The 26,493-nt window shown below is 40.8% G+C and overlaps 1 protein-coding gene across 1 annotated transcript; it reads left to right on the forward strand.

Moving 5' to 3' along the window:
• Window positions 1-1,216: 1,216 nt before the first annotated feature.
• LOC124081875 (suppressor of cytokine signaling 6-like) lies at window positions 1,217-4,021 on the forward strand. The gene has a single exon (XM_046428238.2). It carries the CDS (start codon window positions 1,396-1,398, stop codon window positions 3,001-3,003), a length of 1,608 nt encoding a protein of 535 aa, XP_046284194.1. The 5' UTR covers window positions 1,217-1,395; the 3' UTR covers window positions 3,004-4,021.
• The last annotated feature ends 22,472 nt before the right edge of the window (window positions 4,022-26,493 follow it).

The following is a 26,493-nucleotide window of genomic DNA, read 5'->3' on the forward strand; positions in this document are numbered from 1 at the left end:
ATAAGCCAGACCTGATTCAGTGAAGGTGTTCATTTTTACCTAAGAAAGAATTTCAAAGAAGGGGCATCTTAATGCACTATCAAGTGAACCTACATTTGTGCCCATTGCTCTAATTTATTAACATATACCTGAGCATGATTGGAAATTCTTTTGTTGAAACTCAGTAATAACATGGTTTCTTGTATTTAAAATGTAGTCATAGAGAATGACTCAACATCCTACTTTATCGAGGTCTGTTTTAGGTTTAGCTAAATCTCCCATGTTCTAGGAGAACCCTTCTTAGTTCCATATGAACTGTGTAGGTTTGTCAGTTAATGACTGGACACCAACAGCATTGATGTTACCTGGGAGCTTGTTAGTAATGAAAAATCTTAGCCCTACTTCAAACCTACTGAATCAGAAATGATTTTTAATATGATCCACTGGGGATTTACAGGCATATAAAATCTAGAAGGAACAATAATAGGAATGAGTTGAGAATCTGTATACCTTAAATTTAAATTCCTGAAATGTTTCTGAAATGTTTTAAAATGTCTCTCTTTTCTTCCCTTTTCTCTGACAGCAGCATTGGTCAACTTCTGGGCAGATTTTCAATAGCCCTAGTCCCCCCAGGACTTTGTTAATTACATTATCCAGAGAAAGCACAAACTGCCAATTGCCCACTGAGAGGTGCCAGCTGATTTAGCTTCATAAATCTCCCCTTTGTGTATGTGTTCATGCACTTTCAAATTAAATTTACTGTTTCAGAAATTTCTTTTAACTAAGATACATCCAAGTATCTGGAGAGTCATGATTAATGTACAACCAACAACTTACTAAGCGAAAGAACTAGTTAATAAACAAAACTGTAGTAATCTTCTTCTATATTCTGATAATTTGGAATTCCAAAACTCTATTACTAAACTTCTCTGGACAGAAATAGATGAAAAATATCTATGTCTAGCTTTGGAGGAGATAGAAATACCTTCTATTTTCATTTTTGTACAAATGATTTTCTGATAATTTAATATAAACATTCATAAAACAAGTGGTCAAAATTATGAACTAGGGCGCGCCGAGCCCCGCCCGCCGGGCGAGCAGAGGGCGCGGGGCGCCGCCAGGTCCTCGCACTGCTCGGCTCGGGCCGGGGCGCCGCAGCCGCGCGCCCAGCCGGAGGAGGAGGAGGCCGCGGAGGAGGCGGAGGCAGGCGGCGGGGGGCGGAGCTGCCGGCGAGGGGGACGAGAGCGGCAGTCGCGCCGGCGCGGGCGAGGAGCGGGCCCGGGCGGCCGCCGAAAATGGCTCCAGTGGTCAAATGAGGCTGGAAAAATATATAGATGCAGCACTGCGGCCTTTCCAGATGTTTGAGTGTGATACTCCAGTGAGAAATTGATCCCTTGGATTAGGTAACTAGTCATAATGAAGAAAATTAGTCTTAAAACCTTCCGGAAGTCTTTTAATTTGAATAAAAGTAAAGAAGACACTGATTTCATGGTAGTACAACAGCCATCCCTAGCCAGTGACTTTGGAAAAGATGATTCCTTGTTTGGTAGCTGCTACGGTAAAGATATGGCCAGCTGTGATATCAATAGCGAAGATGAGAAAGGTGGGAAAAGCAGATCCAAGAGCGAGAGCCTGATGGGGACCCTGAAAAGGCGACTTTCTGTGAAGCAGAAGCCCAAGGGCAAGGGCAGCACGCCCTCGGGGGGCTTGGCTGAGGAGGACACCTTCTCCTCCTCCTCGGCTCCTGTGGTCTTCAAGGACGTCAGAGCTCAGAGGCCCATCAGGTCCACTTCCCTCCGCAGTCACCACTACAGCCCCACGCCCTGGCCTCTCCGACCCACGAACTCTGAGGAGACCTGTATCAAAATGGAGGTGAGGGTCAAAGCTTTGGTCCACTCTTCTAGTCCAAGTCCTGCGCTGAACGGGGTTCGAAAGGATTTCCATGACCTTCAGGCTGAAACTGTGTGCCAGGAGCAGAATGGTTCCCTCAAGCGTTCAGATTCTCCCCACGGAGACTTGCATCTCCACCTGGAGGAACACGTGCCTGTAGTTATTGGACTTGTGCCTCAGGACTACATTCAGTACACCGTGCCTTTAGACGAGGGGATGTGTCCTTTGGAAGGATCGCGCAGCTATTGTCTGGACACTTCTTCGCCCATGGAGGTCTCTGCGGTTCCTCCTCAAGTGGGAGGGAGCTCTTTTGCCGAAGATGAGAATCAGGTAGACCAGGACCTAGTTGTTGCCCCAGAGATCTTTGTAGACCAGTCAGTGAATGGCTTGTTGATTGGCACCACAGGAGTCATGTTGCAGAGCCCCAGAACAAGTCATGATGAGGTCCCTCCACTCTCGCCATTGCTACCTCCAATGCAGACTAATCAGATCCAAAGGAACTTCAGTGGGCTCACGGGCACAGATGCCCATGTGGCTGAAAGTATGCGCTGTCATTTGAATTTTGATCCTAACTCTGCCCCTGGGGTGGCAAGGGTTTATGACTCTGTGCAAAGTAGTGGTCCCATGGTTGTGACAAGCCTTACGGAAGAGCTGAAGAAACTTGCAAAACAAGGATGGTACTGGGGACCAATCACACGCTGGGAGGCAGAAGGGAAGCTAGCCAACGTGCCCGATGGTTCTTTTCTTGTTCGGGATAGTTCTGACGACCGTTACCTTCTAAGCTTGAGCTTTCGTTCCCATGGTAAAACACTTCACACTAGAATTGAGCACTCGAATGGTAGGTTTAGCTTTTATGAACAACCAGATGTGGAAGGACATACATCCATAGTTGATCTAATCGAGCATTCAATCAGGGACTCTGAAAATGGAGCTTTTTGTTATTCAAGGTCTCGGTTGCCTGGATCTGCAACCTACCCCGTCAGACTGACCAATCCAGTGTCACGGTTCATGCAGGTGCGTTCTCTGCAGTACCTGTGTCGTTTCGTTATACGTCAGTATACCAGGATAGACCTGATTCAGAAACTGCCTTTGCCAAACAAAATGAAGGATTATTTACAGGAGAAGCACTGCTGAAAGATTGAGAACCCTGCATCTTGCACTTTGGGAATAAGAAAAAGAGATTGAGATACAGTTTACAACTTTCATTGCCATCAGAATCTTTTGCTGCCATAACTATTTTAATTTTATGTGTAAGAGTCAACAGTTTGTTAAGGGGTGGGGAAGTGTCTGCAAGGTGTCTTGGGTTTATTTTGGTTCTTTAAAAAGGGATGTCTTGAGATTCTAGAAGTGTGAATTATCTTTCATTAGTGTGCCGAATAATCGCAATGTGAATTATCAGATTCTCCTTGATGCCCCCCCCCGTCCTTTGCTGCTATCCACTGTGATTTTTATGCATTAAAAGCACATTTCATGTGTCTTCAACCCTAAGTAAAGTTGAATGAAACTTACAGAATGAAAATTACTTTGTCTTTTTAAATGACCCATTTTCAAAAAGTTACTGTTGAATGAACGTGTGATAAAACTATTTACATATACACTGAAAATGACTTTTTAATGTCATACTTCAAAAAGATTTATTTAGGATTATTAATTGACATCATCTTAGTTAATGGGATGCAAATTTGCCACATATCTTTACAACTTCTAAATTATTTTTAAGGTTGTGCTAATATTTTGGTTGTGAAAACTTTGTGTTTTTCTGTTGCCTTCATTTTCATCTTGTGGTTTGTCCATTTTAATAAATGGCCTTACATTTAAGAGTCATAAAGAGATATATACCACAAATTTAGCAATCGTGGCCTTTTCTGTCATTAAACCCGGGTACAAATTGGCATAGTGTAAAGACCTGTAGACTGGAATAGTGACTACAGAAGTGAGATCAGTTCCCGTGAGAGCGCTGTGTTCATGTTGCCTGCACTGTTCCTTTGGTTAAATGTTTAATCTGTGATTTCTTTAGTTTAGTCAACACATTCTTGGGTGAACTTGATTGTACAACTAATTTTCATAAATGGACTGGATTCTCTTAACAATGTTAAAGTTTATTAAAAAAAGTTTGAAATTGATTTGAATAGAAAGAAAAGATTGCTTTAAAGTTGGATTTATATTTTTCTTTTATGTAGTCACAATAAAATGTGCTAGATTTGACTTCTCTTTTCTCCTGCCTCTAATAAAATCAACCCTTAGTGACTTGAGTTGAAAAATTTTGGAAATTGTGGAGCATCACATGAGAAAAAGATGAAAACAGAACTATAGATACACAGAAGCCTGCCTCCTGCAGGATCCACTGCAGTTTCGGAACAGGCTTTTCATTTATTTGTTATTTTCATTGAACCAAGTCTAGAGTAATTTGGCCTCTCATTTTTTCTCTTTTTGAGTAAGTCAATGGGAAGGGATATTATGCCTGAGAATTTTTAGTTATTTTGGAATGTGGAGTGTTTGTTCACTTTATAATTCTGCAACATAGTCTAATTTTCAGATTGTTCCATTCAGAAAACATTCCCAGCTAAACAAGCCTTAAAGCAAAATGCTGGACATTTCTTCCTGTGTCACTTTAATTTTTCCCGTCTTCCCTTCTTTAAAACACAAGGGTAAAGGTCTTTGGTCTATGGCTGGCATTGTCATCAAACATCTCTGTATCCTCACTTTTTTCTTAGTTTTTGCTTTTTTGTGGGGGGTGGGGGTGGAGGTGCTGGGGTTCATGCTAGGCACATGTTTTATCACTGAGCTACATCCCCAGCCTGTTTTTTTTTTTTTTTTTTTTTTTTTTTTTTTTTTTTAAGAGACAGAACTGAGATATTACCAAGGAAAGGCACAATGCCATATCACAGTGTTTGGTATTTTGACTTAAATGGGGAAAGGTACTTCATTTTGGTGGGGCATTGATTGTACCTTGTTACAAAGACTCCTTTCATTTTTTGATGTTTTCACCTAATAAGATGGAATATGGCGTATTCTATAATAATATAATTTAAGTGTTCACTATAAGCTATTTGGATTAAGAACTATTACAGAGTTGTAACCATGTGATCAAATTGATGCAAGACATTTAACTATTTTTGCAAAACTATTTATTTTTAAACAATTTAAAATATATCTAGAAGTCCTTGTGCATCCATGTTAGATGGCAGGTATTGTCACAGTCACTTGTGCTGATGGTAAGTGTTGAGATGGCTTCTTTGTGTCTGTCTGTCCTCGGTGAGCTGGCGGTACAGAGGCCTTGGGACCACACCTACCAATCTCTGTGGATGTAGCCTGTCCCTGCATTTTCTCATAATGCCATGTGCTTAAAATATGCCTATGTAGTGTCAAGATTATTTTGACCTTTATCCAAATGTTTTTTAAATTGTATTTTGTGGTTTTTTGGAGGGCAAGTCAATACTGTTCTAATTTGGAAAAACAATTTTTTATGTACTTTGGTGTATTCATAATGCAAAATACCTTAAAGTAATATGCCCTATTATAATTCAATTTGAAATTGTTATGTTCTTATAGTATATAGATAAAAATCAAAGGATTTGCCAAGAAATTAAATTTGCAAACAGAAATGTGTATTGCAGAATTTGCTGCTTATGTGTAGAGAGGTACCTCTTTTGACCTAGGCAGTTTGACATAATGTGGAAGATTGGCTTTTCTGATACTGAAATGGTCTGGTAAAAGTGGAAAGGGGAGAAAGAGAGAAATCTTTATCCTATAGCTTGGTCTAGATTCTATTTGTTGAAGTTTGTGGATTCTGTTGAAAGGGAACTTAAGTGACATGGACCCAACTTGTAAGTGATTCTCAAGTATGTACTTTAAAAGAAATCAGACCTCCTGGAAAACAGGAAGCTGTGTCCATTTGTGACAGTAAATGGATCAGAGGTAATTTTTTTTTAATCAAATATTTCATCATAGAGCTTGGTGGAGGCTGGAAGCTATTTTGAGGCTTACTATGACAATGCATTTTATAAATGAAAAGAAAGCTGTGGAATGTACTTGAAAAATGTCTCCTTTCTCTGTCTAAGGAAAACTGTTTTCTTTCTGCTTGGTGCAATATGAAAATTTAAAAAGTCACACATTATATCACAGGAAATGACCTAGAACTAAAAATAGTTTTAAGGAAACCAGCTACCTAGGGCAGCCCTCTTGCCATTGAAGAAAATCACGTGCCAAAAGGCAAAATCATTGGCATATAGGAAATGAAACACAAAGTATATGTTATATTTTCTGAGCCAGTATTATTGAAACAGGATAAAAGTTACTAAAATCTTAAATAGGTTTATGCAATGTTTCCTAGTGCCACAGGTCTATCTTTCTAACAATGCTTTCAGGAATGCCAATTTTAATTATTGTACGTGTCACATAGTATATGAGAGATATTGCTTTATGAATGATTCAAAATAATATATTTTGATTTAAAACTTAATTGCTTTTCATTGAATGTGAAATATTAATTTGAAAGTGAAATCACACTACCAGCAATAGATACTTTTGTTGAATACTCTAATAAGGAACAATAGCCAGTTCCATAAATTTAAATTCTAAAGGTGTTGGTACGCTAGTAATCACAGATTTGGTTTCTTTTAATACTTTTTTAATCCTGTAAAAAAAGGTCTTTTATAAACATCCTTTTTATTGATCAATCATAACATGGCAAAATGTGTAGTCACTGTTCCTGAAAAGTTATCCAAATGCTACATCCAGAGATGAGGAGAAATTCTTACAGAATTTTGTAATAGTATATATGTTGGGTTAAAGAAATTTCATAGTTGTTGGAGTGCCATGAAATTAATACTTGCAATCCAGATTGCTGTAGTTTACACTTTTTCTGTATGTTTCAAATCAGGTGTGTACCATTTGTACTGAGAACACCACAGAACGAACTATCCAAAGTCCATAGATTTTAATATGTGTTTTGGTTTGTAAACAAATTATAGTAATTTCTTGCACATTTTTGGAAATTAATTGTATAAGAGTTTATGTATCTGCTCCTAGATACAGTGTGTAAATAAAAATTTCGTTCACAAAAAAAAAAAAATTATGAACTAGATCACTTATACATATTGAAATATCTTTGTTGGCAAACCTCCCATCTCCATATGCAACCTGACTATATGGATTCTCTCTCTCTCTCTCTCTCTCTCTCTCTCTCTCTCTCTCTCTCATTTTAGAAGGCAGCATTTGTCCCAGAGGGTAGCATAAGTTTTAATTTTTATATTTTGAATATGCTTTTTCTAAAGCAATTTTCTTTAGCATTGTTGGTTTCAAAATTTGCTCATGGATCCATGGAATGATCTCCTGAACATCCAATGTTTGTTTAAGTTGGCATAAACCACCACCACTCCCCACACACCCCGACTCCCCATAAAAAGAAAATTCCAACAAGGCTTCCTATGGCCACCATCCAGAAACAAAGCTCAGATTCACTACTGGCCCAGTACCTGAAACCTTGACTGCTAAGTGGAATTGCAGTGTTGACTTCAGATCAGGAATGAATGTATGGCTTTGTAAGGTAACTAGGTTTTCCTAGTCTTTGATTTACTTCATCCTTATTCTACCTTAACTAAAGTATTAAACAGCATAACTTCATTAGACAAAACACCCCTATTTGAGATTTGAATCAAGACAGGTTTGAGTCTGCCTTTACTCTGCTGTCAAGAGCCAAATGATTTAGGGATCATGGGAATTCCATGAGCCTCAATAGCTCTATCTTTAAAATGAATAAAAATAGTGAAATATTTTGCAAAGTTATTGTGAGAGTTCAATTTTTAAGTATACAATAAAAGCACAGAGTGCAATCTTTCAGCATTTAGTATTGTCACCATGGTAGTTATCCATGTTATTTGTGATGTGATAGTAATTGCTGTCCTGAAAATAAAAATAAAATAAAGCTATAATTCTGTACATATGGGCAGGTATATGTATTTATATATATTAATGTGTTTTCTACAACTATAATTTATTTGTACAATTCTTTCCTAGTCTGTTGCCCAAAATATTAAATGCCATTTGGGAAAGGAAAACAAAGCAACACATGTTCTGATTTGTCCCGGGCCAATTTTGCAGTTTTTAGACCATATCAAAATGCTGTTGTTTGCATGAATTATGTATATGTGTACCTGACAACTCATACCAGAGACTTGAAGAGTCTTGAAAACTAGTCTACATTATTTTATACATAATATATGATTAAAATTATAGCTTTTACAGAAGTTTAAATATATATTATATCCTCATTATATAGAGGATTGCATATTGAAGGAGTTTGGAGTCAGATACATACCATTAAAAACTATTTGATCAAGGGCAAGTCATTTAATTGCTTAGCCTTAGGTTGTTTTATATTTTTAGTATTAATTACAATGATAAAGTACCACTATAGCAATAATTGTACATTCCATGAACATTTATAGAGTGCTTACTATGCCATAATCCACATATTTATTTATTTAGTTGAGTATTTGTATTAGGCATACTTTGTAGATGACAAAATGGAGGCTCAGTGATGGCCAACATTATCCAAATAATAAGCATCAGAGCTGGGCTTTACATCTATGTTTCAAAGTACTGGTACTTCCCATACTGGGAAGTACTGACAATTTTCCAGTGTTGTCATCAGGAACTGAGTCAATGCAGGAAGAGAGTACTTTCTAAACTATAAAGACATGTAAATGTTAGCTATTATTTGTGATATTAAAGACTCTAACCTCTGATGCTAGAGAAACTTTATTATGATATAAGAGAAAATTCAAGTAGAAAAAAAGTCCTGCAAAGCTACCTTTTCAGGATCTTAAATAATGTGCTATTTATAATATGTTATTTCCCTAGCCAAAGGCCATTTTCAAATTCTTTTCCATTAAACACTAAGGCATTGCCTCTATTGAACCCAAAAGGCTAGATACATATTTCTATCTTGTCTTCATTTCACATGGGGATGGTTGTTAGTTTCCTAGGACTGCTGCAATAAATTACCACAAGCATGCTGGCTTAAAACAACAGAATTTTTTCTTATAAAATTAAACATATTTTTAACATATGAGCTAGCAGTCACACTCTTTGGTATTTACCCAAATTAATTGAAAACATTTGTCTACACAAAAACCTTCACAAAGATGTTTATAGCAATTTTATTCATAATTGTCAAAACTTGGAAAGAATCAAGATGTTTCCAGTAGGTGAAAGGGTAAATAAATTATAGTGTATGAAGACAATGGGATATTATTCCAGTCTAAGAGAAACTGAGCTCTTAAACCATGACAAGACAGAAAGGAAATTCAAGTGTATAATCTCAGTGAACAAAGTCAATGTGAAAAGATTTTGCAATTGTAATGGCTAATTTTGTGTGTTTATATTTCTGGGTTTTGGTGTTCCCAAATATTTGATCCAATACTACATGGAGTGTTTTTGTGATTGCTTTTGGATAAAATTATCCCTTAAATTGGTGGAGTGGCATCATCTAATCAAGTGAAGGCCTGAATAGAACACAAAGTATGACTCTCTCTATTTAGTAGGGGAATTTTTTTCTGCTTGACAGCCTTCTGACTAAGGCTAGGCCTATTTTCTGCCTTTGAATTAGAATCTAAACATTTGATATTTTGGGGTCTCTGGCAGGTTGACTCACCCTCAAGATCTTGGACTTTCCAGTATCCACTACTGCGAAAGCCAATTTCTTTTAATAAGTAAATCTCTCTCTCTCTCTCTCTCTCTCTCTCTCTCTCTCTCTCTCTCTCTCTCTGTGTGTGTGTGTGTGTGTGTGTTTGTGCCAAGTAGGCACAGAGACATCCATGAAAACTCCACTGAAGGTGTTGCCTTAGGTGTCTGCTGCACTACTCAGCAGTTCTCAGCCAGGGAAGTGGTCAAATCTAGGGGATATTGGGCCTGTCTAGAGGCATTTTCGATTGTCAAAAATTGCAGGGGTTGGTTGTAAGACATCTAGTATGCAGGGAACAGAATTGTTACACAACATCATGGGCATGCCCCTAATCAAAAACAGCCTCTAGCCTCTAAGAGTAACCATGCTGAGTCTCAGATACCCTGGCCTAGGTCATAATGCTGCACAGGAAAGCACTGGGACTTTTCTAGTTCCTTATTTTATTTCCAGTGCTTTAAGAACAGGGATTGTCTTCTTACTAGGGGTCTCCTACTGTTGATAAAGGGAGGAAAAAACAAAAGAAGGGGAGAGGGAAGACACCCAGTATATTCTCAGAAGCAACCTAAAGCCTACAGACAGGAGATTTATTAATTTGGGTCTGATGGTGGTGCTACACTCACTCTGTCAGAGTTCTACCATCCTACCCAAAGTTCTCTAAGTTCAGTTGTTGATGTCGATCCAGATTAGGCAAGATTCCTCCTAAGCCAAAACTCTATTTAGGTAGTAGTCTTTCCCTCTCCTCTATCCCAAGCATGCACAGTGATTCATTGAGCACTTCACCTGCGCGAGCGTGCGCACACACCCACCCACCCCCACACACACACACAAATTGCATGCAGAGCCATCATATCTACTGCCCCATGTCAGAGGTTGTCATCTGAGGCAGTCTCTTTCTAGCTGCAGAGAAAATCTGTTGACTTCTGATGCTGCATATTCCAGAGTGGTCTCTGCCATGCTTCACTTTCCCTTCCAAGGTGCCATCAGAGAGAATAAAAGCTCCTGTGAGATGCAGTGTCCTGTAAGACTAGACTACTGCCTTTTTCTCTTAACCTGAGAAGTCTATCCTTATCACAAACATTGTAAGCTCACCCCAGGCCGGCATCTCTTGGTGACAGATTGAGGATCAAAGGACAGAGGAGAGACTATTGACAGGCATCTACATTGTCTGCTCAACTTCCCAAGCCTTATGTCACACTGGAAGATACGCCATTTAAACAAGGAGTCCTGCTGCTTGGCAGTCACTCATAATTCTGCTTGTTGTCCATGAAGCATGTCACCTAGAAGACCATAAACACAGGCCCTGGCCTGAAAGAATAGAGAGCAGGCTGCCAAGAGCACCTGCAGAGTCACTTTCTTCCTTTTGGGGAAGCAAACTTCTTGTGTTAGCCAGGGCTTTTACTGTTGGGACTCATATTTCTATGACTGTTGGGGGCTGCAAACAGGTCAAGATGGTGCCTGGCAGTTTGCCAGGAGGAGTGGTCTGTGAGGCAACACCACCAAGCCATTAAGTTGATGAGGATTCCTTATTGGCTGACTGCTGTATCTAGATGACGCTAATTGAGTCAAGCTGTGTGTAATCACTTAGGTATATATACTTCTACTGTACTGCAATAAGCGCGCATCTGCTACCTTGGGTGCCTGCTACCTTGAGTTCCCACTACCTTGAGTTCCCGCTCAGTTCTCACTGAGTTTCCCCGCAATAAAGCAATTCCTGCTTCAACCTTCAAGTTGCTTGTCACCTCCCGGTTATTGTGCTCAGCCGAACTGCGGCATTTGACAACGGGGCTTTGCTTACCCTGAAGGGCATGACTACCTAGGCTGCTTGTGTGTGTTTCTCTGTGTGTGAGGGGGTGCATGTGTGTGTGTGTTGGGGGCAGGGGAAGGTACTGGAGATTGAACTCAGAAGCATAGTACAGCTGATCTATACATGAAAAATATCCCTAGCCCTTTTTATATTTTATTGTGAGACAGGGTCTCAATAATTTGCACAGGCTGGCCTTGATGCTGAGCAGTGCAGCAGACAGTTCCCTTACACACTTGAATAACAGGCATGTACCAGTGTACCCAGGGCATGCCCTCTTGGGTATATCTTATTCCTAGAGTCAGCCATCTACCCAACTTGTTCACCATATGCAAATTAACCAATCTAGTTCCTACCCCACCAATTCCCTCCCTATTGGGCTTCCAACCTCCCAGGACACTCTCTGCCTACTGTAATTGTTACCGCTGTTTACCAGTGATGAGTCATTGCTTCCCCAAATGCTGAAGTATAACACCAGAGAAGCATGCCAAAGCAAGTGTAGAGTGGAAAGTGGAAGGCTTTATTAAAGGATAGCAGAAAAGACTTCTCCTCTGGGGAAGAAGGGGACCCAAAAGGCAGAATCCGTGGAAGGAGGAGGTCTTCTCTTTTATATAGCTAAGGTCTTCTTTTAATCTTCTTACATTCCTGTTCTTTTTTCCCCTTTATTCTGCAGTGATAGAATGCAGGTGGGAAAACTAAAAGGTGGAAGATAGGAGGACTGAAGGAGTAATCTAGGCAGAAATAGTCTGGGGTGGTTTGATTAGTACCTCTTTGTTTGCTGGGAGCAACTTCATTAACATTTCCTTAGGATGGGTTCAGGGCCTTGGGCATATTAACATTTTAATTTCCCTAGTGCTCCCTGGTGCTCTTCCAGTTTACTGGACTCCATTCTCGACCAGATGTCTCTGACTCAGTTACACTAGGTGAGGACCCATAGCAACCCCCTAGCAACCACCAATCAGCATGAGACAGGGAAAATACTTGGGATGCCAGATGACCCCCCAGTAGTCTCCCTGGTTGATAACATGTTATATGTTAGAAAATCATGTAATTTAGCAATACATTCCTCATGAATTAAACCAATCAGTTCAAATGAATCCCCCTCTTTTACTAACCAATCACCCCTACCCAACTTGTTCCCGCCAACGAATGTGCTAATCAATGTTAAGAGTTTTGCTGGATTTTCCTGTGGTGTGGAATGATTTGCTCTGTGATATTGTGATGCATAGAGTATCCCCCAAAATCTATAAAATCTCACTGAACAAAGGACCCAGACTCACTCCTTGGGACCACTGTGTTGGAAACGGTTGTGAGTCCCCGCTTGAGCTTGCAATAAAGACTCTTTTGTGATTGCATCAGATTTGGCTCCTGGTGGTCTTTTGGGGTCCCACCATTCCGGCATTACAGCCCCAGCCTGCTAGAATCCACTGCAATGATTGAAACATGCTAATCCTATGTAAACCTGCTTATGTTGCCTGATCTTTTCTGCTTGAAGAAATGCAGTGAAGCCTCTTTCCCATATTCTCCATCACTTTTCACACACTCTATTTATGACCAAACCTGGTGCTTCCCACATGGCTCTGCACTACTGTTTATAGAAAACTGTAGCTCTCTGCGATGGTATACCTGTTTCCGTGAGTCTCCCATATCTGATAAAAACAAACCCAAGGCAGTTTTAGAATAATGCCAAACTTGTAAAGCTTCTCAAAATAGCCAGGGTAACTACATCCATAGCCTACACTCCTAGGTCTGGGTCCTGGGGGTGCACCCAGCCCTCTTTTTTTCTGTTAGTCTCTCCCCATCTCATTGGTGGAGAACAAAAAATGGATGTCAGAGGTGGGAGAGGAGAAAGGCCACTGCACTTAGGAAGTAGGAAGTGTGCAAGCACCCTTACTGTGGCATACTCTCTCTTCTTTCAATATGGGTCACAGAAGAGACCCAGACACAGATAAAAGCCCACAGTAGTAAGGAGTATAGCTAGACTTAAACCCAAAATTCAAATGTTTGTTCTCTTCCCACCTACTCAGTTACTTTCCCAATGAAGTTTTTAGAGCTTTAAAAAAGGCAGGCCATATATTCTGGGTGTTGTTACAATCAGAGTAAACTTTTTAAAAGAAAAAAATAGACTGTCACCACTTTATGACCTCTCCTCCTCCCAATTGGTATTATTATGGCCTGTGACCACAGCTCTGCTACCTCCTGGTCTTCATGCTATGGGGAAATGATTAGGCTGTCCTTCAGGGAGAGAAGGACCTGTAACATTCCAAAGGATTTTCCTGCTACTGTACTACAGCCATTGCTCTCTCTAGTCAAAGCCCCTGGCTTCATATCAGTTCCTGGTAACTGCAGTAAAATTAGCCTCAGAACAGGAACAATTCAAAGACTCTGATACAAATGACCCAGAGAAGCCAGTGATTGGCTGGAAAACACCCTTGGAGCCAGCATAAAAACTCATGCTTGCTCTCCAATGGTCTTAACTGGCAACTGTGGTGATCTGGACACCATCACCAGGATCTTCATATAAGAAAACTCTGGTCCTGCCAATTGTGGTCATAGCACAGTGACATGGCCTTTAGAACTTCTTAAACCACAGATTGGGCTTTTCTTCCATCTCTGAAAGAGAAGTAAAGTTCAAGATGTTTACAGGTTTTTGACTAGTAGTTGTGGATGCTGTTGTTGAGGATCTTAAAGGGGACATTGCAACAAGATTTCCCTGGACTTCTGAGCACTAAGAAACCCTGGTGACCAGGACTTTGAATTTCAGGGTCTGTCCACCTGGCTGGAACTGACCAATTTTGGATACCTGCCTGCCACAGATGTCAGTGATGTCAACATAAAAATGTTGTTTTATTTTATTTTTTAAGTGTTGAAACAGTTCTTGTTTTGGGGGGAGAGTTGTTACACATTTGTACATATGCACACTATACAAAATATAGCAATATAATTTGGCCAATATCACTCTGCAGCATTTTCTCCTCAGTGCATAGGTAGTCAGCCCCAAGCATGCACCTAAATGGATCATAAAAATTAAGAGTTTTTTTGAGCCACTCTGAATATAATAATGTAGGTGTTGTTTGTGACCTGAGAATCCATATTTCTATTCAGTTCTGTGGTGAAATTGGTGTTAGTCTGGGGCCTACTCTTTGAATCCCAGGCCCAACCATAGTATGACTTAGGCTGAACTGAATCTTCCTAAATGATGGAGGGCAGATGTGAGTGGTGGGAGCGTGAGGTTCAGGGAATAATTCTATGGTGTGTGCACACTCTGTGTCTTTATTTTTATTTTCCAATAAATGATTTACCTGCAGCCTTGCCTGTCTTAAGTGAAAAGGGCATGTCACATTCTTCAGCAAACTGTCTGTTTTCACAGGAGAAAAGCATGCCTGAAATAATGTCGATAAGAGGAACAAAAGTTACTCTACAGAGAGGAATTTTGTGACTCTTTCCACACACCAGAGAGATTAGTATAATTTCTCCTAACTATGATATCTGTATGAACTTATGTTTAAGAATACAATAAGAACCATTAATCAAGGACCAAGGTTACCTAGAGTTACCATGGAAGTGGGAACCTGACACTCTGATGTCATCCAGCTGTCAGTTCAAAGTCAAGTGGTAGGACTGGTTGGAACTCTCTGAAAATTTGGGATCCCCAATAAAATTAAGTTCAGAAAATGCACACTGTCTCTCTTTTCTCTGAGAGGACCCATTATCTCTCTTGAGAGAGTCTCCTTTCCATGTCTATGCCTTCAATGAACTCATACCTATTACTCTGAGTGATATGTCTGAAAACATTTTTGACCTGATTACAAAACATTGGGATTTGAAGTGGGGGTCTTCTTGCTATTGGAATTTCCTAGAAGGCACCAGCCCTTTATCACTAAATATTTTTAAAGTTTTCATGATCTACATTGAGCTTACTCCAGCTGCTCTGTCAAGATTTTCAGGGACTTTGTTTCCAGTTCTTTCAGGAAAAATCATAGGGCTAAAGCATAAGATAGATATAAACACGTGGCTGTCTTTCTCCTCACACTCTAGCAGGTAAGTCCACCTGGAGATAAAGTCAGAACTAGTTCCTGAGCAGCAAAGGCCCTTGGTCCACTCTGCAGAATCCAAATGGTCAAAAAGTCAGGATGGGCATAATCTACAGTCTGTGAGGCCTGGTTTAATTTAGATGCCTCCACAAGATTGATGCAAATTTCCATCACTTTTACACAAATATTTGCATGTGAGGTGTTTCATGCTAGAGATTTACCAACACAAATGGGAAGCCTCTGTGATGGACAACCACCAGGATTTTATAAGAGGATTATTTTGAGCTTGCAGTCTCCGGCACAGGGAGCTCTGATAGATGCTTGGCCCCATAAGACCACTGCTAGTTCAACCAAAGAGAAATGAGAAGTGTTCTTATATCTTGCTTTCCATCCTGTTAAACCTAATGAAACCACAAGTACATTTGACCAATCAGAAGTGATCCCTGCTCTGACACCACATCAACTGGAATCCATTATCTGGCTATACCTGTTTTACTCACTCAAGAAATATACCTCAGTTGATGTGGTTCTAATATGAATCATAAATCTAGTAAAGAATGATTTGGATACTAATGATTGGAGGAGGGAAGATGGCGGCGAGGGGAGTGCATTACCCCCGTGTGCTGCTTCACTGTGTGGGAGTATGACAAGTCAGGACGGCTAAAGGATATCTTGTTAGGAATTTCCAGCAATAGTGGGGTGCGCCGGAACCTGGAGGAAGGATTTCCATCGCATGAGGATCGGCTACGGGGACTCAAACGCGAGAGGTTTGTCGCACGGAGGGTAACACTGCTTATTCAGCAAATCGCCCCGCGGCTAGAGTCTGCAAGGCGCGCTGGGATAGAGACGCAGGGTTACAGCGCTGCAGTTTCTGCCAGACGCGCAAGCACTGCACTCAGGGCTGAATTCTGGGTTCGAGACGGGGAAGGAAGCGGTCCATCTCGGTTCTCCACACCGGTCAGACCACAGAGGAGGCCAGCAGCCACCATGTTGGTAAACTGACGTCACCACACCTGTTTTTGACTGACCGCAGCTCATTCAGCCATAGAACAGGTAATTTCAGGCTGCAATTCGCCTGCGGCTTGCAGACAGATTGCTAGGGTTCAGCGCCTGGGGGCTTCTTAAAATCTGATCTTATCGGAGTGAACACGGAGCGCGGGGCGGCCGAGTCCCGGCTCCCGGAACCGTCCCGGAACCGCCCTGGCTCCGGGCTGCGGAGCCTGCGGAGGCTGCTTCTTGGACCCTGCTACTATCAGAGCAAACACGAAACACCAAGAAGCCGAATTCCAGCTCCCGGAACTGAGCCCGCGGGGGCTGCTTCTTGGAGCTTACACTTATAGGAGCTTACACCGAGCACAGAGCGGCCGAGTTCCGGCTCCCGGAACCGTCCCGGAACCGCCCTGGCTCAGGGCTGCGGAGCCCGCGGAGGCTGCTTCTTGGACCCTGCTACTATCAGAGCATACACCAAACACTAAGCGGCCGAATTCCGGCTCCCGGAACTGAGCCCGCGGGGGCTGCTTCTTGGAGCCTACACTTATAGGAGCTTACACCGAGCACGGAGCGGCCGAGTTCCGGCTCCCGGAACTTCCCTGGACCGGGGCTAGGAGCCCGCGGAAACTGCGTCTCGGTCCGGGTCCTGCTGAGGGCAGGTCAGGACTCACCCATTGCTTGGGTTGCCTGGCAAGGGGAACGAAATGCTGCCATTCGCATAGGATACCAACATGGCAGAGATCTGATGTCAGCAGAAAGCGGTGGAGGACAGATCTTCATCAATACCAGCGGTGACATAAGCAGTTGGTCTCCTGGTAAGGGGGGTGAGGCTCAGTCACCCGAGTCTCCTCAATTTGTCCTCGAGCCAGAGGGAAGGAGCCGGGCCGCCGCCAGCCCCCGGAGCAGGCCCAGCGGCTCGCCAGCGTGGTGACCACGTGACCCCAATTGGAGAGGGGGCGGAGCGGAGCCGCCACCCACACCCGCCAGGTGTGCAGACCCACGACCCAGTAGTACATGGGCGTGGTAGGAGGGGCAGGGCAGAGCCGCCCTTCGCGCTTGCAAGGTAAACAGTCCTGTGACAGCCTGGCGGGTCAGGCCCAGTGGCCTGCCAGTGTGGTACACACGTCACCCCAACTCGAGTAGGGGCAGAGCAGATCCTTATCCCACGCCCGGATCAGGCCCTGCCGGTGTGGTGGTCACGTGACCCCAATTGGAGTGGGGGTGGAGCGGAACCGCCACCCGTGCCCGCAGGGTGAGCAGACCAGTGATCAACCTGCAGATCAGGCCCAGAGGTCCGCAGGCGTGGTAGGAGGGGCAGGGCAGATCCGCCGCCCGCGCCTTCAAGGTAGGCAGACCTACAACAGACCGGCGGATCAGGCCCAGGAGCCTGCCGGCGGGGTACAAACACCACCCTAATTGGAGTAGTGACAGAGCAGAGTCGCCTTCCTTGCCAGGAACAGACCCAGCATCCTGCAGGCGGGGTAGTCACGACACCCCAATTGGAGTAGGGGCAAAGCAGAGCCTCCACTCATGCCCGAAGGGTGGGCAGATCTGCGACCGACCAGCAGGACAGGCCCAGTGGCCTGCTGGTACGACAGACACGTCACCCCAATTAGAGTAGGGGCAGAACAGAGCCGCCACCAGCTCCCAGAACAGGCCCAGTGACCTGCCGGCGGGGTAGCCACGACACCCCAATTGGAATAAGGAGAGAGCAGAGCCGCCGCCCGCACCTGCAGGAAAGATACGCAAGCAGTATGAAAAGACAAGGAAAGAAAGGACCACAAGCAATGCAGGTCAACGCAACTTTAGAAGAGGTAACAGCTGCAGCAGATGGAATGTCAGATAAAGAATTCAGGATATACATGCTTCAGATGATCTGGAGTATCAAGGAAGACATTAAACAGCAAAATCAGACAATGAAAGATCACTTCGACAACGAATTACGCAAACAAATCCAGGAAGCAAAGGATCAACTATACAGGGAGATAGAGGTTATAAAAAACAAGCAATCAGAAATCCTAGAAATGCAGGAAGCAATAAACCAACTTAAAAACTCAATGGAGAATACTACCAACAGAGTAGAACACTTAGAAGATAGAACATCAGACAATGAAGACAAAGTATTTCAACTGGAAAAGAACATAGACAGCTCAGCAAGACTGTTAAGAAACCATGAGCAGAACATCCAAGAAATATGGGATAACATTAAGAGACCAAACTTAAGAGTCATTGGGATACAGGAAGGTACAGAGCTCCAAACCAAAGGAATGAGCAGTCTATTCAATGAAATAATACAAGAAAACTTCCCAGACTTGAAGAATGAGACAGAATCCCAAATCCTAGAAGCCTACAGGACGCCGAATGTGCAAAATCATAAGAGATCCACACCTAGACACATTATAATGAAGATGCCCAACATACAGAATAAGGAGAGAATTTTAAAAGCTACAAGAGAAAGGAAGCAGATTACATTTAGGGGCAAGCCAATCAGGATAACATCTGATCTTTCAACACAGACTCTGAAAGCTAGAAGATCCTGGAATAACATATTTCAAACACTGAAAGATAATGGGTTCCAACCAAGAATTGTGTATCCAGCGAAATTAAGCTTCAGGATGGAGAATGAAATTAAAACCTTCCACGATAAACAAAAGTTTAAAGAATTCGCAGCTAGAAAACCATCTCTTCAAAACATCCTAGCCAAAGTATTATAGGAAGAGGAAATGGAAAATAACAATAAAAACCAACAGTGGGAGGTAGGACAGTAAAGGGGGGGGGGGAAACAATCAAAGAGGAAAACAAACAATGTTTAGTAACAGAAATAAACAAATATGGCTGGAAGAACAACCCATATCTCAATAATAACCCTAAATGTTAATGGCTTAAACTCACCAATTAAGAGACACAGGCTAGTAGAATGGATCACAAAACAAGACCCAACAATATGCTGCCTACAGGAGACGCATTTGATAGGAAAAGACATACATAGGCTGAAGGTGAAAGGTTGGGAAAAATCATATCACTCATATGGACTTCGGAAACAAGCAGGTGTGTCCATACTCATATCAAATAAAATAGATTTCAAGCCAAAGTTAATCAAAAGAGATAAAGAGGGACACTACATACTGCTTAAGGGAACCATACACCAACAAGACATAACAATCATAAATATTTATGCCCCAAACAATGGTGCAGCTATGTTCGTCAAACAAACTCTTCTCAAGTTCAAGAGTCTAATAGACCACCACACCATAATCATGGGAGACTTCAACACACCCCTCTCGCCACTGGACAGATCTTCCAAACAAAAGTTGAATAAGGAAACTATAGAACTCAATAACACTATTAATAACCTAGACCTAATTGACATATATAGAGTATACCACCCAACATCAAGCAGTTACACTTTTTTCTCAGCAGCACAGGGATCCTTCTCAAAAATAGATCATATATTATGTCACAGGGCAACTCTTAGACAATATAAAGGAGCAGAGATATTACCATGCATCTTATCTGATCATAATGGAATGAAACTGAAAATCAACGATAAAAGAAGGAAGGAAAAAGCATACATCAATTGGAGAATGAACAATAGGTTACTGAATGATCAATGGGTTATAGAAGACATCAAGGAGGAAATTAAAAAATTCTTAGAGATAAATGAAAACACAGACACAACATATCGGAATCTATGGGACACATTGAAAGCAGTTCTAAGAGGAAAATTCATTGCTTGGAGTTCATTCCTTAAAAAAAGAAAAAACCAACAAATAAATGATCTCATACTTCATCTCAAAATCCTTGAAAAAGAAGAGCAAAACAACAGCAAAAGAAGTAGAAGGCAAGAAATAATTAAAATCAGAGCTGAAATTAATGAAATCGAAACAAAAGAAACAATTGAAAAAATTGACAAAACTAAAAGTTGGTTCTTTGAAAAAATAAACAAAATCGACAGACCCTTAGCGATGCTAGTGAAGAGAAGAAGAGAGAGAACTCAAATTACTAGCATACGGGATGAAAAAAGCAATATCACAACAGACACTTCAGAAATACAGAAGATAATCAAAAACTATTTTGAATCCTTATACTCCAATAAATTAGAAGATAGTGAAGGCATAGATAAACTTCTTAAGTAATATGATCTGCCCAGATTGAGTCAGGAGGATATAGAAAACCTAAACAGACCAATATCAATTGAGGAGATAGAAGAAACCATCAAAAGACTACCAACTAAGAAAAGCCCAGGTCCCGATGGGTATACAGCAGAATTTTACAAAACCTTTAAAGAAGAACTAATACCAATACTTTTCAAGCTACTTCAGGAAATAGAAAAGGAGGGAGAACTTCCAAATTCATTCTATGAGGCCAACATCACCCTGATACCTAAACCAGACAAAGACACTTCAAAGAAAGAAAACTACAGACCAATATCTCTAATGAACCTAGATGCAAAAATCCTCAATAAAATTCTGGCGAATCGGATACAAAAACATATAAAAAAAATTGTACACCATGATCAAGTAGGATTCATCCCTGGGATGCAAGGCTGGTTCAATATACGGAAATCAATAAATGTTATTCACCACATCAATAGACTTAAAAGTAAGAACCATATGATCATCTCGATAGATGCGGAAAAAGCATTTGACAAAGTACAGCATCCCTTTATGTTCAAAACTCTAGAAAAACTAGGGATAACAGGAACATACCTCAATATTGTAAAAGCAATCTATGCTAAGCCTCAGGCTAGCATCATTCTGAATGGAGAAAAACTGAAGGCATTCCCTCTAAAATCTGGAACAAGACAGGGATGCCCTCTCTCTCCACTTCTCTTCAACATAGTTCTCGAAACACTGGCCAGAGCAATTAGACAGACGAAAGAAATTAAAGGCATAAAAATAGGAAAAGAAGAAATTAAATTATCACTATTTGCAGATGATATGATTCTATATCTAGCAGACCCAAAAGGCTCTACAAAGAAACTATTAGAGCTAATAAATGAATTCAGCAAAGTGGCAGGATTTAAAATCAACACGCATAAATCAAAGGCATTCCTGTATATCAGCGACAAATCCTCTGAAATGGAAATGAGGACAACCACTCCATTCAAAATATCTTCAAAAAAAATAAAATACTTGGGAATCAACCTAACAAAAGAGGTGAAAGACTTATACAATGAAAACTACAGAACCCTAAAGAGAGAAATAGAAGAAGATCTTAGAAGATGGAAAAATATACCCTGTTCATGGATAGGCAGAACTAACATCATCAAAATGGCGATATTACCAAAAGTTCTCTATAGGTTTAATGCAATGCCAATCAAAATCCCAATGGCATTTCTTGTAGAAATAGAGAAAGCAATCATGAAATTCATATGGAAAAATAAAAGACCCAGAATAGCAAAAACAATGCTAAGCAAGAAGTGTGAATCAGGCGGTATAGCGATACCAGACTTCAAACTATACTACAGAGCAATAGTAACAAAAACAGCATGGTACTGGTACCAAAACAGGCGTGTGGACCAATGGTACAGAATAGAGGACACAGAAACCAATCCACAAAACTACAACTATCTTATATTTGATAAAGGGGCTAAAAGCATGCAATGGAGGAAGGATAGCATCTTCAACAAATGGTGCTGGGAAAACTGGAAATCCATATGCAACAAAATGAAACTGAATCCCTTTCTCTCGCCATGCACAAAAGTGAATTCAAAATGGATCAAGGAACTTGATATCAAATCAGAGACGCGCCGTCTGATAGAAGAAAAAGTTGGCTACGATCTACAGTCGGTGGGGTCGGGCTCCAAATTCCTCAATAGGACACCCATAGCACAAAAGTTAATAACTAGAATCAACAAATGGGACTTACTCAAACTAAGAAGTTTTTTCTCAGCAAAAGAAACAATAAGAGAGGTAAATAGGGAGCCTACATCCTGGGAACAAATCTTTACTCCTCACACTTCAGATAGAGCCCTAATATCCAGAGTATACAAAGAACTCAAAAAATTAGACAATAAGAGAACAAACAACCCAATCAACAAATGGGCCAAGGACCTGAACAGACACTTCACAGAGGAGGACATACAGTCAATCAACAAGTACATGAAAAAATGCTCAACATCTCTAGCTGTCAGAGAAATGCAAATCAAAACCACCCTAAGATACCATCACACTCCAGTAAGATTGGCAGCCATTAGGAAGTCAAACAACAACAAGTGCTGGCGAGGATGTGGGGAAAAGGGTACACTTGTACATTGCTGGTGGGACTGCAGATTGGTGCAGCCAATTTGGAAAGCAGTATGGAGATTTCTTGGAAAGCTGGGAATGGAGCCACCATTTGACCCAGCTATTCCCCTTCTTGGTCTATTCCCTAAAGACCTAAAAAGAGCATGCTACAGGGACACTGCTACATCGATGTTCATAGCAGCACAGTTCACAATAGCAAGACTGTGGAACCAACCTAGATGCCCTTCAATAGACGAATGGATAAAAAAAATGTGGCATTTATACACAATGGAGTATTACTCTGCATTAAAAAATGACAAAATCATAGAATTTACAGGGAAATGGATGGCATTAGAGCAGATTATGCTAAGTGAAGCTAGCCAATCCCTAAAAAACAAATGCCAAATGTCTTCTTTGATATAAGGAAAGTAACTAAGAACAGAGTAGGGACGAAGAACAGGAGAAGAAGATTAACATTTAACAGGGATGAGAGGTGGGAGGGAAAGGGAGAGAGAAGGTAAATTGCACGGTAATGGAAGGAGACCCTCAGGGTTATACAGTGGAGGGGGTAGAGAGAGAGGAGGGGAGGGGAGGGGAGAGGTGGGGAGGGGGGAGGGTGGATGATGGGAAAGGCAGCGGAGCACAACAGACACTAGTATGGCAATTTGTAAATCAATGGATGTGTAACTGATGTGAATCTGCAATCTGTGTATGGGGTGAAGGTGGGAGTTCATAACCCACTAGAATCATAGTGTGGAATATGATATGTCAAGAAATTTGTAATGTTTTGAACAACCCACAATAAAAAATTAAAAAAAAAAAAAAAAAAAAAAGAATGATTTGACTGAAACTAGAAACAAATTATTGGTTAAAAATATATGCCAACTGAAAAGCATGTATATATAATACAGAAAAAAAGCAAGCACTTTAGAGTTGATGTGTTCATTGGACACAGTAGGCACTGTGGCTGTATTCCATGGAAATCTTTTATTTTTAAGTTCTAAGAAAAATAAATATATAAAATCTGCCTTGGAGTATATTCATCTTCACAATATTCCAGGAGCAAAAATGTCACTTTTAACCTTATTTTCATAACAATGTACCCATGAAGACAGAAGCAACTCTTTAGGACTCTCAAATTTGGGCTCCAACTCATAGCCAGAATTAAGTCATCCCAAGGCTTCTATGAACTTAATCTTCCCCCATTTTTATATTGGTAATTAGAGCTGTACATAATGCTGTGATTTGTTTTTACATATTCTACATATGCACACTATACACAATACACTGACCACAGGGTTTTACAATTAATGGTGAATATTCAAAAGTGAACTCTTTACTACTTGCTCCTCCTCTAGTATTGTAAGAACACTCAAGGTCATCAGACCATGCTGCCAGCTATGGCCACAATTCTCTGTCTCTTTTTCTGACTCTCTTCCTTCTGCTTATGTTCTTCAGCAGAATCCCACAAGGGATTCCATTCATCAGCACTGCTTAAGGCCATATTTTCGCATGATGCTTGTTAACACTAATATGAAACTAAAGCCCTGGTCCCCTTCCTTGTTAGGGCTTCTACCTGCACTAGCCAGAAAAATCCTAGGGGAGTGTGGGCCTTATCTACCATGACCAAGAGTCTGTGCCAACATTAAGCACAGCACCTTGACCAATGTGCCCAGAAGGGATGGCTGCATTAATTTAATCTCAATATTCCAGAGGGTACTGATGCCAATTTGTGACTCCTAGAGACACATGACAAACGATAGCTTGGAAGATCATGAGAACATTGGTAACAGTGTCAGCTTGGCTTAGCTAGAAAACTGACCTTTAGAGAAATGGCCCATCCCTCTCAACAAGATCTGAGGACCAGGCCTGGTTCACATTCACCTACACTTCATTGAGAAAGGTGTGGCTTTTGGCCTCAAAATTTTTCATTTATTTTATGCTCTCTGATCCCTTTCCTCTTCTCACCTCATAGCCATTGTTCTCATTATCATGGGCAGGACAATGTGTACTGGGCATCCCTGGACTCATGGACATGTGCCTTAAGCCTTCCAGCCAATTGTTCAAGAGAAATATTGTTCTCACTTTATAAATGGAGCAAAACTGGTCCCCAAAGTATCATGGATACTGTTGCTGAGAAGCAAAAGTCAAAAACACCAAAAAAGCAACATCCTAGCAATTAGAAAAATGCAAATTAAAACAGTACTAAGATTTTATCTCACTCCAATCATAATGGCAATTATCAAGAATACAAGTAATAGCAAATTTGGGGAGGATGTATGGAAAAAACACATTGTTGGTGGAACTGCAAATTGTGTAATCTCTCTGGAATACATTATAGAGATCCCTCAGAGAAACCACATTTTTTAGTAATAAAACCACATTTTTAACCAATTGTATCACTCCCCAGCATATATCCAAAATGCTTAATATTAGCATCCTACAGTGACACATCAATGTTTATAGCAGCACAATTCATAATAGCTAAGCTATGGAACCAACCTAGATGCCCATCAATAGCTGAATGAAGAAAGAAATTGACACACACACACACACACACACATCAATGGAATATTACTCAACCATAAAGAAGAATGACTATATGACATTTGCCAGTAATGTGTGGATATGGAGACTATCATGTTAAGTAAAATAAGCTAATCCCAAAAAACTGAAGGTGGCATGTTATTGCTGATATGTGAGGGGTAAAGCAAAATAATATGAGAAAGAAAAAAGAAAATGTTAGTAGATTATCCAAAGAAATGTTAAAAGATGAGAGCAGAGATAGGAATAGAAAAGACAGTAACATGAATCTTACATAAGTTAGATTGTATGCATATGAATATACATAAGAAAATTCCCCCATCATGCCCACTCAAAAAATGGGATTCCTAATTAGAAATAATTATGAATTATAATTAGAAAAATTTATGTTTGCATAATTTTATCAAAATGGATTTTATGTCATGTATAATTAAGATCTTCTCAAATAAATAAATAAATAAATAATGAATAGTAACATGAAACCAAATTGATGGTATCATAGCTTAATGATGAAATGTCTTTAGGTACATTCCATAATTTTCTGAATCTCTCCCCCAGTGGAGTATGCTGAGGGTGTTCAGACCTGAGAGAAAGTTAGAAATACAGGATGCTGCACCGAGGAGAAGAAGGAACCCCATCCCTTCCACATTCATCTTCAGATGAAGAGATGCAAGGGAGAAGGCAATCCCAAGCTCCCCCCGCCAACATTTAACTATGGCAGAGAGGCACAGAGTGCATTTTAGTGGATCAGTGAGTATATATTTATTTGTTGGTAAGTCTATGAGTAATTTATTGAATTAGGTCTGCAATCAGCTTTGGTAGATTCACAATGAAAGCTGAAGTATTTTTTCCTTGAAGAGATAGACCCTTGAGCTTTTCTTAAAAAAAAAGTCTTCTTTATATTATTTAACTTTTTGCACCACTGGTATTTGGGGGGCAAGATACATAGGCCTTTTGAATGAGATCTGCTGTTTGCATCAAGACATGTAGGCAGGGGTGGGCAGTTAGTAATGCTGTTTTTCTTTTTTCTTTTTTTTTAAATTTCTTGTAAAGTGCAGAGTGCCAAGTTACAATTAAGAATGCACACCTGGGCAGGGCTTTGTGACTTTTTTAGGAAAGCAGGTGAACACCCATAGCCAGGGATCCTGGTGAGGAGCAGAATCCAGGGAAAGTGCTCAAGTTGGCCTTAGTCTGTGCAAGGCTACAATAATGTGGCCACTACAGGTATTTCTCTCAAAAAATGGCTGGCCAGGGAGCAAGGGAGCCCAGAGGAAGCTGAGTTTTACACAGGTTTGTGCTCTCTGACATCTCTTCTGAACTGATCCTTTTAGTATTACTCCA

The sequence above is a fragment of the Marmota monax genome, unplaced genomic scaffold, assembly GCF_021218885.2.
Source record: "Marmota monax isolate L192 unplaced genomic scaffold, Marmota_monax_Labrador192_F-V1.1 WCK01_AAM20220418_F8-fsc00313, whole genome shotgun sequence".
In the NCBI taxonomy this organism is placed as follows: domain Eukaryota; kingdom Metazoa; phylum Chordata; class Mammalia; order Rodentia; family Sciuridae; genus Marmota; species Marmota monax.